Source organism: Candoia aspera, chromosome 3 (genome assembly GCF_035149785.1).
Source record: "Candoia aspera isolate rCanAsp1 chromosome 3, rCanAsp1.hap2, whole genome shotgun sequence".
In the NCBI taxonomy this organism is placed as follows: Eukaryota; Metazoa; Chordata; class Lepidosauria; order Squamata; family Boidae; genus Candoia; species Candoia aspera.
In genome coordinates, this window is record NC_086155.1 from 74,726,522 (window position 1) to 74,739,408 (window position 12,887).

Below are 12,887 nucleotides of genomic sequence, written 5' to 3' on the forward strand. Positions count from 1 at the left end.
TTCCCTCCTCCTTCCCTTTGTCTTCATGAGAACTAGGAAGGGTCTTGTCTGAAACAATTACTCAGGTTACAGTTCTGGCCCACACTCAGATTTCTTTTATCTGACTGTTATCTTGGTTGAGGCTCTGCCTGCTGTTCCTCAAGCTTATTCCTTCTGCCCATTACAACAACTAACACTCTTAAGACAATCTTACATTATTAACCTTGTGTCTTCTCTATGTCTTAAGACCAACTTATTTGACTACATTAGCTGTTATTATGGAGCTGAGTATAATACATCAACAAGGTTCAGAAAGGCTGCTTTACAGTTTTCTGAGTCTTTGAGTGGTCCACCATATAGGTAGTGATCAGATCCATATTCAAAAACACTTTAGAGATAACTGCTGCCGAAAAGTGGGCAATGAAAATTAAATGTCAGGATGAAAGCTTATTTGCAGTTCAGCAATCTGATGCCAGGTAGAGGACAAATGGACAATCTGAAAATATGAGGTATTTTTTGATAGAAGTAGCATAGATGTCTGGTAGAGGTCACGATGACCTCACATATCATGACATCATCCCACAAATTATGCATATATTGCAATTGGCCTTAGTCTCATCTTGATAGCACAGTGCAAATGATGTACATTACATAATTCCTATCATTATGAAATGTTATCATGGTATATGTGATGACACTTTCCCTCTGCCTTCCTGTGAAACCCCTAATAGGTTGATGAACGAAACAGAACCCCCACGCCAAAGTCCCCATAGTATACCCCATTCTAATTCCATGCCACTCAGATTCCAGACTGTTCCACATAAGACAGTAATAATTTCTATTTGTATATTTTCTTGTAAATTTGACTAGCAAAAACCATCATTGTTATGATTCAAGGGTGACTAGTTCATTCAACAACAACAACAAAATGTCTTAAAAATTATGTTGTAAAGCCTTTACTGAACTTTTAAAATGTTTAAAAATTATTATAGAACTCTTTATTTTCTTCTGTCCCTTTTGAATGGAAGTTAATGTGAACCCGCTAACAGTAATTGTAAGCTTATTACAAGACTTTTTAGTATCAAATTGATTATAAAAGGAATGTTTCATCCAAATCTATAGTACCAACATGCAGGCATCACCTGTCCTCCTATTTATTACCCTTGAGCAGATTTTGAGGCACTCAGAAAAGCAGAGGGGAAGGGGAAGTTTTGTTACATGAATAGAAATCCATTGCACAATATTGGATCTAGCCCAAGATATTAATAATGGTAAATATGCAGCCCCATCCTTCTCATGCAGGAAGTCCCACTTAGTGTGTCCTTATTCCTGGGAAAGGGTAAGAGTATAAAATATTGTAGCCTATACAGTAATTGCAATTTTGATAGCAGTTAAATTAAAGCAGTATTATGGATATCAGTGGCACTCACACCTACTCCAGTGCTAATACTAAGCTGTGTTAATTATGACAAAGATATCAACTATCTGAAATAGAGAGAGGAGATTTTTGTACCAAACATCTATGGAGGCCAGAATGCTTCAGCTAATATTAAAATATCTTTCTGCAGAATACTTTTGCACTCGAAAAGTATCTTTTCCATTATCATTACTCACACGGAATGGTTCTATAAAATTATTTTCATGGTGCCTCCATAGCCAAAGAACAGTAATTATATCACACACTGTTGGCAACAACTACAATATTTGTACATAGGTCTACTCTTTCCAACTCAAAATCAAAAGCAAGGATGAAACTGGGACATGCCCAATAGATGAATACAAAAGCAGATTTTATCCTGCAGAAATGCAAAATCCAGCATTAAAAAATTAAATCAGGAAAAAGTGGGTTGGAGAAGACTGTGGTGTTCAAGATGAATGCCATTTGTTGTATATATGGCCAACAATGGTTATTATCTGCTTTTCTGGAATGCAGATGCAGTTATTTCTGCCGTGAGATAAAGAGCATCATTTGGGAGCATTCCCTTTTCTGCTGCTGCTGATTTACTCAGTAGAAAGCTATCTTCATTCTCAGCTCCCCATTTCCCCCTGCCCAAGGATCATCTCTCGTGTTGCATCCATACCATCATCCAACCTACCATATAGATTTGGAATGGCAACATGCAGGATTTCACAGAAAGCAGATAAAAATGTCTTATAACAGCAGAAATGTTTATCAGAAGCCTTCACTAAATGAAGTCCTTCCACTTACAGAAGACCAAATTCCATGCATAGTCATTAGAAACATTCCTTCTATTGCGTTACTTCCTCATATTTTTAAAGGGAAAAAAATGCCCAGAAAAAGAGCAATATTCACTAAAATTTAGAATAGCCTACTTTTGTCATCTCAGCTGAAATTTAAGATCAAATAATGCTTATCCCCAATATGTGTTCAACAGCATTTCTAACACTGCATATATGCCCACATTTTAAAAATGAAAACTTGCTTGTAAGAAAAGTATACAGGTAGTCCTCAGCTTATAACCACAGTAAAGGTAAAGGTTTCCCTTGACATTAAGTCCAGTCATGTCTGACTCTAGGGGGCGGTGCTCATCTCCGTTTCAAAGCCGAAGAGCCGGCGTTTGTCCGTAGACAGTTCCGTGGTCATGTGGCCGGCATGACTACACGAAATGCCATTACCTGCCCGCCGAAGCGGTACCTATTAATCTACTCACATTTGCATGTTTTCAAATTGCTAGGTTGGCAGGAGCTGGGACTAGCAACAGGAGCTCACCCCATCACGCGGATTTGAACCGTCGACCTTCTGATCGGCAAGCTCAGCGGTTTAAACCGCAGCGCCACCACGTCCCTCAGTAGGGACCAGAAAATTCATCAAGAAGTGGTACAGTCATTAAGTGAGACATCACATGACTGCACCCAATTTTACACCATTTTTGCAATGGTCATTAAGCAAAACATGTGACCATTAAGTGAATCATGCCATTGATTTTGGTTGACAGAAGCTGGCTGGGAAGCTTGCAAATGGTGAACAGGTGACCCTGGGATGCTACAACCATCATAAATACATGTCAGCTGCCAAGCTCCCAATTTTGATCATGTGACTGCGGGAATGCTGTGATGGTTATAAGTGTGAGGACTTGTCATCAGTCACTTTTTTCAGCACTGCTGTAACTTTGAATGGTTGCTAAATGAATGGCCGTAAGTCAAGGACTACCTGTACAATACTAATATATGTGAGGGGGGGGGAGTGAAGAACATCCCCTGAAGGTGCCTCAAACTCATGACTAAGCGAAAAGCTAGCTACAGGTGGTGAACGGACCCTGAACCTTGAATGTCTGAAACTAAGATGTGGGTGTGTAGATAAGATTGCTTAGGTTAAGAATTTGTAGCTGATTGTGTGTAGGATGGTTTGCCGATAGAACTATGTGTTTTAGTAGAGATAGACTTTGAAACCTCAAAACAAGGATGAGGGAGGATCTGCAGAATCATCCCACAAAACCATAAGTTTAGAAGATAGTGCAAAAATGTATGAGATAATGTTGCCTGCTTGGAAGAAAAAAGGAAGATTGTGAGCTGAGCCCTCATAGGAGGGGGAGGACAGATAGGGTATAAAAGTTTTGTGTTAACCTTGTTCTTTGTTCTTTCCTGCACCTGCATGGAGGGAACCTGCCTTTGCAAATGCGTTACAAATAAACTTTTCTCTGTATCATCGAACCTTGTGGATTGGAATTCTTTTGGGAGTTTTTCCCCGCTGACATATATAATAGCATCACACTCCAACTTGAAACAAAGCTTGAATCTGTGGAATAGGACAACTTGCCATAATTTTTTATTCATTCAAGGTAGGAGAGATGTCCATTACTGCTCCATCTGATTCCAAATCCTCCCGAAAGCACTGTCCCACAATAGTTAAGTACTTCTCTACCCAGCAAAAGACAGGTAGTTGCCTTGGAAACTATACTAGAAAGTGGAAGGATGGACTTTAAAATTTTTCAAAGCTTACTAATGTTAAATGCTTTGGTGGGGAAGCAGTGGATTCAGTGATAGATTAAATTTCAACTTGGAATAACCCTGACAATCAGAGAATCATCTGTTGCTCCAATTGAAACTTTTAGAGGGTGGGAAAAGATCTGTATTTGTTTGTTATCACAGACAATTATTCATTGCTTGCCAGACTGTAGCCATAAATGGGGAATGAAGTTCTTCCCCACCACTGAATTGTGATCAACTGATTTCCCTTCTTCTTCTTCTTCTTCATCATCATCATCCCCCTTCTTACCCGATCAATTTTCCCTTGGTCCTCATTCATTTAATTGGTTTATCTAACTTTCCATTCCTCTCCTTTGATCTATTTTTCTTTCCCCCCTTTCTCCACACTAAATATATTTTACTTCAATCTTTTACTAGAATAATTCTTCAGTTTTATTAGTTTTTATAGTCTTTCTCTGGTCATTGGGCCCTCTCATAAATCATTCATTCATTGTGAAATATAATTGTTCATAATGTAATTTACAAGTTTACAAATTGGAACAGATTATCTCTGAGCTTGTTGTGAGATGGACCAAGCTCCTTCTGGGGTTCCAGTCCAGCCAGAAAGAAGCTAAACTAACATTCACAGAGGACCAAATATAAATATTCTGTATTTTTATCCATTTTGCTATGGTTTCTGCACATTTTTAACCAGAATAGGAACAAAATGTCATATATCTAAATGCTGACTATAGCCCTTTCTTTCTCCGTCCCTCCCTCCTGCAATCCTGCTCAGGTGTATAATCCTCATAAAATTAACACAATTTGCTATAATAAAATCCTTGCTTACTTTTTAATTCATTTCACAACTGAGTTCATAACAAACAGTCCATAACTGTTATTCAGATTCTATATCTTACATAGAACAAAAGCCTCTAGGCTATAAAAAACATCATCATTTTAAATAATATGTAACACTAATTAATATTTTATTAACCTACTATATACCAGATGCTTTATTCTTTTAAATTACCAAATATGAAATATTCCTGAAAGGATATATGCATTTCAGTATCCCTAACTGCATACTTATAAGAGAATCTATTAAGTTACTCGTCGTCTGCATAATCGCTTTTGGAAGTTTATACCAGACATTTACATATTCCATGCTTTAAACATGTCTAAAATACAAATTTACAATAGATTATAATATTTCCAAAATGTCACTGCATTTCATTAGATCACCCCTTGCAGACTTCTAGCCCTACAAATGTGGTTCTTTTTGTACAGTAGTTAAGCTAGTACTCAAAAAAAGAACAAGTTTCTTTTACTTAGCTACTGAAATCTAATAATTCCCCACTGATGTGAAGAAATGCAAAAACTTCACAAACTGAATAATTTGTAAAATGATACATTTATTTATAGCCTCCTTAGGGGAAGGCAAAGGCAGAATTATGTCTGTCACAATGATGTAGTACAATCCACATGACTTACATACTTGACATAACATCACAACAAAAATACAAAGGATAGGACTTGGGTCACTATGTTCAATGCGTTTTTCATCATTTTTTCATCACCATAGTTTGTTGTGAATGCTTATACATATATTCCATTATTAACACACTTGCTTATTATAAATATATAAATACATGTAATATGTGGCTAGAGCCCAGTACTGTGAATGTACCCATCTCCCCAGAAAAAAGACAGTCTTATGACTAGTCATGCATTATACCTAATGGGTTCTCAAAATCTGTCCAACTGTCCAAAATATTTGGGAACTCCTCAGTTTTACAAGCATCCTTGTTTGACAGTACCCTTAGTCCTCTACTTGGAACCATATAACATAAAGCAGGATTTATTTAGATTTTTTTTCTCCCCAAACTTAAAATTACAGTACAGAAACTAAAATCTGGTGAGGGCACTTTTTCCCTGAAGTTCTAATTACAGCCATTAACAGCTCTATGAACGAACAGAGGGCAAAAAGATGGGAAAATCAGAGAACCTGAGACCAGACTGGTCTGTTAAAATAATGCCCTGGTGCCAATCTCTTCTCCCATTGAATCTGAGCAGTGCTCAAGCCATTAAAATGTAAGGACAGGAAAAATAGACCTAGGTTTGAATCTGGGAACTGCTAATAAATAGGGCTTAAATCCTAGAGTTTCCAGTAGCTGGTTTTCTAAAGCATTGTTCTTCAAGTATCTGCAATAAAAGTATTTCATCACAACTATGTCCTTGAATCTTTGTGTACTTTCTAGTCCAAGTATCTAGCTATTCAGAATGACAACTCTATTCCTAACAATTTCAACTCTGCCTTTTAACGCTGTATCCATCTGAGTCCTGTTATCACAGATTTTTTTTTGTACCTTACTGTGGGTATGTTTTTGCTGTAAACCACTATGAGTCAATTCCTTGAAAACAGTGGCATATAAATTAATTAAATAAATAATCCTGGCAGTGCCCATACTAGATATAGGCCTCAAAACAAGTTGTTATAGGGATGCAGAACAGCAAATACATTCTCTAAAGACCTGGAATTTGTATAGATAATTTTATCCCTGATAGTTTTGATGGGTTGATTAAAAAATAAAGCCTGATAGTCACACCACCACTCTTGCTGCATGGGCCAACAGGACTTTTGAAGTGACAGCCCTCAGTTTCACTCCATTCTTCCTTTTTCACATCTGATTGTTATTTTAAGTTCTCTAAAGTTAAATGAACTTCAGGGATGTTTCACATCCCAGCTGATTAAAAAAAATCAGTGGGCAACTGTTCCCCTCAAGTGCCTGTTAATAATATCAAGAGTAAAAATTAGATTTATTGTCAAACTATTGATTGAGAGAAAAGAGGAACACACAAGATCTTTTGTATTCCTAAAACCTCAGTAAAAATCTATTTTCATTCTCATTTTATAATAGAGAACCGAAGCTAACAGCATGACTGGCTTGCAATAATTCTCAGCTGGGATTTGTACACAGAACTCCATTTTCAGTCCTAATAGTCCCCCTATTGATCTAAAAATTGTTCACAATAGACTTAACAAAAACTGAATTGCTATTTTTAAAAAATCTTCCCCTTAAAATAAATTCTACTGTAAAAGCACTTTATGATATGTTTTAAATCCTAACTAAATAAACTGTACAGATGTCCATGGCACCACTTATACTACCAATTAAAACAAACAGCCATCTATAGTACAACTCCTTGATGGCATAAGAATATAAAATTAGCACTGGATGGCACTATTTTGTAAAAATAGGACCAGCTGTAAAAAAAAATCACTATAATCTACATTCGTTTGGTTAATGAATTAAAGTGAGCTAAATGTGAATAAGTACTTATGAACATTTCAATCCTGCATAAACTGATAACTGATTATAAATTATCAGACATATGTACAGGAGGTAATTAAGTAGATAATTTCTACCAAGTGTTTCTCTTGTTACACAACTGGAAATAAGTCAGTTTGATAATAAGTTTTGTCATGGCAAGCTTATTTCAAAAACCAAATGCTACATTGATTTAAGGTACATTTGAACTAGCAGAGTCTTATCATAACAGTTGAAATAAATAAATGTAGGTGCTTATAGACAGGTATCTAATTATTTGTATTGTTCACCACTCACAACTCCCTATTTAAATTTTTGAAGTATACAAATATCTTACTACAATGGAATAGGGGTTTTTTTGTAACTTCTGAAAACAAGCATTAGTTGTTTAGATTCTTGGAACCTCCAGAATATGTTATTAATTTCCAAAAGTATAATAATAAGGTGTACAGGAAAAGTAATGTGAGAAATTTCCATGTGATTGTACAGTTTATCTACACCAATACGCAAAACAAGGCATATAATTACACCAGTAGAATACTCCCAGCAGTTGGAATGCTAATTGTTTAAAAACTTTGCTCTGATAAATGCATATTTTCTTTTTACTGTAAACATCTCAAGTGAAAATTTTCTAGTACATTGCACACTTAAAGGACATTAAGGCATTGCAGTATAAAATGCTCATTCCTGAGAAGTATGTGTGTCTGAAGCATAAGTGTGTGTCTAAAATAAGTTATATATCAGAGATGAGAATGTAAAGGAAATCTTTACAACTTTACAAAAGCCTTTTGTGCATATCTTCTCAGATATCAATTGACTGTTTTGCATTGTAAATAGCCAGACAAGTATCAAATAAATGCTATCCAAAGAGTCAGCCAACAGTCACAGTAATAACTTGAGAAGGAAAGTCATTAGTTACAGCCAACAAAAAACCATGAATGTTTTAGCTGAAGCTCTATGGCCTGTTTGTAAAAAAGCCCATTTCAACAGCTATAAACAAATGAAAGAAATCAATAAATGGATGGTAATTAACACATTATACAGAACGCTCATTCTGAAAAACAAACCATGTTTCTGCCTTCACCTTTTTTTAAAATGCTACTATCATCTTGTGGAAAGATGCTCTTAAAATCAAGTCCTCTCTGCACACTGACAGCTGCATCCAAAGTATTGGAAAAAAATAGACGATGCTAGATAATGGATACAATACAGCTAGATTTGCAGTGCAGTCAAGCTTCTGCCAAGGCTTTACACTGGGATGAGTCTAAGTTCCCCTAACCCTTTCTGTTCTGTGTCCAGAAACAATGAAAATAAGATGACATATTCATATAAAATCTACACCTTTCACTTTCTCTTATTATTCAAATTTGTCTTAATAGATACTGAAGAAATTAGCTTTGCAACACTTTGGATTTGAAAGCTAAAAGGTGCTTCAGAGTACAGCAGGTGGCCACTTTAAGCAATTTCAAACAGGTACTACAGCTGTGCCCAGATGCTGTGACACAGTGTGTTACCTTTGAATCTGAAGCATTATGCAACCTTAATGATTAGGACAAGTGAGTCTCAGGCATCATTGGTTAGTTTAAATTTCCTTCTGTAAGAGTTGATTGATTATGTGCCATCAAGTTGGTGTCAACTCTTAGTGACCACATAGATAGATTTTCTCCATGGATCTGTCCCTAACCTGGTCTTTATTCTGCTGTAGTAAAAAAAAAAACTGTTGAAGTTTGTATTCAAATTGTTAGCCAAGAATCAACTGAGAGAACTCAAAGGATAATGTGAAAATCCAAGAGGCCTCCCTGAATGCTGCACTGATAAAGTATACCTCCAAATTCAAATTCCTGATATGTTTTAGGTTATTAAATCTTTCATCTTATTTAAAACAGTGCAGTTTCTTAACTTCTTGGTCTTTAACAGATATACTCCAAAGAACTGAATTGTGTTATTTTAGTTAAGCTGGCAAAAGGTCTCACATGCCAAACCTTTGGGTTACCCATGAATCTGATTTTTAAGAAAATGAAAGGAACATTATTAGTAATCATGGATGATGGTACTTTACTTCTGAAATGTATGACAAGAGGTGCCTGACAGGTTGTCTTATTTTTCAGAGTTAGAGATGCTGACACCTATTTGCCACAAGGATCAAAGCAAGATTGAGTTTTAATTCCTCATTTTATTATAAACTGCCCAGAGTCCCTCCTTGGGGGAAGATGGGAGGTGATAAATTTGATTAATAAATAAATAAATCACACGAAACAGGGGTGTCCATGGAAGGGGTCAGAAAAGCAAGATGGTAGCTCCAACTCTGCCATCAATGCCTTGCTCCCCTTTTTTATGTGGGTCATGCACATGACACATGTAAAAAAAAAAGTGGGGTTTCTGTCATGCAGTCATGGACACCATCTTCTTTTTTACACAACACAATCATGGATGCCACTGAGGCTAAGGAAAGCTGTGTTACAATTTCTAAAGATAGTCACGTGATTTTGTTGCCGCAGAAGCATCAATACTTGGTGTCTTAAAAATCTAACCTTGTTATTATAGCATAAACCTTGTAGATTCACAAGAAAATCATTCAGATAGAAAGTGTAGCAATTTAATGAAGAGTCCTCTGTCACTTAGAGACATTTTGTTTTCCTCTAGCTTCTCCTTTTCCTATTCCTTCCTATGGCCCATATTGCTCCATACCTCTGTAAATTAAACCCCACATCATCAGAGGTATGGAGCAATATGGGCCATAGGAAGGAATAGGAAAAGGAGAAGCTAGAGGAAAACAAAATGTCTCTAAGTGACAGAGGACTCTTCATTAAATTGCTACACTTTCTATCTGAATGATTTTCTTGTGAATCTACATGGCACAAACTGATCGTTTGTATAATTTCTTTCCAGAAGAGTCTGTATACTTCAGTACATAACCATATTATTTCAGGTTGCTCCTAAGATAATTTTGTGTATAAGCTGTACAGATACATCTTCCATAGACAGGAATCTTCCACAGACTGACTTCATCCTATAATAAACAGTTGATTGCATGGTTTTTATTCAAATGATAGGGAAGAACCAAAACTCAATAGTTCAGTCCCTGGTATCTCCAGTTAAATAGTTAGAAAGTGATGAGAAATCTCCCACCAGATACCATAAGAACCACTGTCTGTCAAAGTATATAGCAGGAGTTATATATAACTGGGAGCCAGTTTGGTGTAGTGGTTAAGGCTCTGGACTAGACACTAGGAGACTGTGAGTTCTAGTCTTCCCATATGCATGAAAGCCAGCTGGGTAACTATTGGCCTGTCATTCCCTTTCAGCCCAACCCACCTTACTGTGAGTCATTGTGGGGAAAATAGGAGGTGGTGAGGTTATGTGCACAGCTTTGAGTTGTACAAATAAAAGCAGGATACAAATAAAATAAAAAATAATTCAATGCAAGGCAGCATCTTATATTCATGAGACATACTACATCCTTATGGAAAACCCAGCTCTTATTTGTATGTAATTCATGTAAGAACCCTTACACAAAAAGTTAAGACTGCTATATATCATAGTACACGACTCATAAATATTCAGACATGCAAAAATGGGGCATAAGAAAGCAAGGTGATAGTATAAAAATGTATCTATTTTAGCTTTTTTTTCACTACTGTGTTTTTAATCAAATCTCAAGACTTCCATAGAAATGTAGGCAGTACCGTAGGTATTATTTGTAAGATGCTATATGGTATGCAATCAAGTAGCTGAAATATGCCTTGTCATTGTGAACAAAGAAAGATATGAACCATTGAGAAAACTCTGGTAAAATAGTTGCTTCTCTTTTTTTTCCAAAGGAAAATTAGTAACAACCACTATATTTTTGTGACTTCATTTTCACTTTTGTTATGCCAAAGATATGAGAACCAATCACACAATCATCTTTAAAATCCATTTATCACTTTTGATATCTACAGATCCTGAGCATGGTTTAATAGTGTCAGATATTGTCATTCCTATTGCAGTAAAGCAGAATGTGTTATTTTTTGATTAAATCAAAAATACAAAGCCAAACATAAATATATTTTATAAGATATTTGGGACAAGACTGACTTTTGGCATTGGTCTAAACTGGAGAATAGAAGGAAATATTTTAACAAATTTCACTGATTCTGAATGGGGATTTTAAAGGCATCGTGTTATACTCAAGGCAAAACCTGTCTGGCTACATTGCAAATTACACAGAACACAGATCCATCTATACACTGCCTCTGAATTGCAAATGATACAGGATGCCTACACAGACCCTGATCTTACTGCATCCCAGTTTTCTACACATGTATTCTTCCCCTAATGAGCACTTAAATTAACAGCAAAGAAGGCTAGTCTTTACCTTTGTGTAGACACAAAGAGTGGCTATGAATGACAACTATTTATTGCTACTATTCCATAGCCTTTGGTTCCAGAACTCCACTGAGCCCGTTCCAAGTCCCTGAAGGGCTGTTGCCAAATCCCACATCCCTGATTCACTGGCTCTTTCTTCAAGAGTCACTAGATGTCTCTAACAGCCCATACCCCACCCCACTACTACATCATTTGCTTTTCATGCTCAAAAGATTCCAGTCCGCCCCCCCCCGTTTCATTTCACCCCACTTCTGCCCCCAGATTTATCTTCCTCAACTCCTAGATTCAACAGGAATAGTTTCCATCCAGTCAGAGCAAAGGGAGCAGTCGGTCAGTCCCAGCAACAGCGTTTTCCTTGTTATCTTGCGAGCACCCACACAAGAAGCGCTGCCCCGGAGGTGAAGTATACCTCCATCCTCTTCAGCTAGCCGGGGGAGGGGGCTTATAAAAATCGCTCTCTCCCTCTCCCTCCCTCTCCCTCTCCGAAATTGCTAAGTCCCCAGCCAGAGGCATTCCGCCTCACATCTACCTTATCTCAAGCCTCCGACCAAGGACCCTTCTCCTCAACCAGCCACTGGCCCATGCCTGCCCAGACCTCGTGGCCAGAACTGGCGAACAATTCTAAGACCACCTCCCTCCCCGGGGAGGTAGACAAAGCGACGCTGCTGCACCTGCACCCGAGGCTTCCTCCTCTTTCTCCTCAGTCGAGCCCGCGTGCCTGAGAGAAAGGACGAAAAACACCGGAGTTCTCCTCCTCTCTTTCCCCCACCGGCCTCCCGCAGCCTGAGCCCCAACTTTCCGACCTCCTCAAGGACGCAGCAACAAGCCGCCCTTGGCGGAGGAGGGGGAGGCCAGAGCACCCGTGGGGGAGGGGGGAGCGGGTGGCCGAAACGGGGCGTCCATTGCTTGCTTTCTCTCCCGAAGGCAAAAAACTCCGGCAGCCGGATGCGCGTGCTGAAACAGGCCAAAATACCGAGCCCGCCGCCCGGACTGGGCTGCGGCGCAGAGCGCGCTTCTCAGCCCGAGCTGCTGTGCCTTTGCAGCCGGCAACATTCCCCCACCTTCTTCACCCCGACTTACCATAAGGAGAGACAGAGGTGTCCCCCTTCCTAGCCATGGTCCTCCGCCGTCTTCCGGGCTGACGGAGCTTGGAGCCAGGGCACCTCTCCGCCCGCTGCTCAGCGTGCTCTTTGTTGCTGTAATGGCATGTGAGGCGGGCGGAGGGGTTCGGAAGGAACGGCGCGACACCAGCAGCCAAGCCCCAGGTGCTTCTTTTTCTCC

At 38.3% G+C, this 12,887-nt stretch overlaps 1 protein-coding gene across 2 annotated transcripts in view; it reads right to left on the reverse strand.

Annotated features, from left to right (window-relative positions):
* Window positions 1–12,887, reverse strand: part of SLC44A5 (solute carrier family 44 member 5) — a 181,204-nt gene extending 168,317 nt beyond the window's left edge. For both annotated transcript variants that reach the window (XM_063298135.1, XM_063298134.1), the window contains exon 1: window positions 12,687–12,887. In XM_063298135.1, coding sequence (XP_063154205.1) covers window positions 12,687–12,723 — 37 coding nt within the window. In that variant the 5' untranslated portion in view covers window positions 12,724–12,887. The remainder of the gene's footprint in view (window positions 1–12,686) is intronic.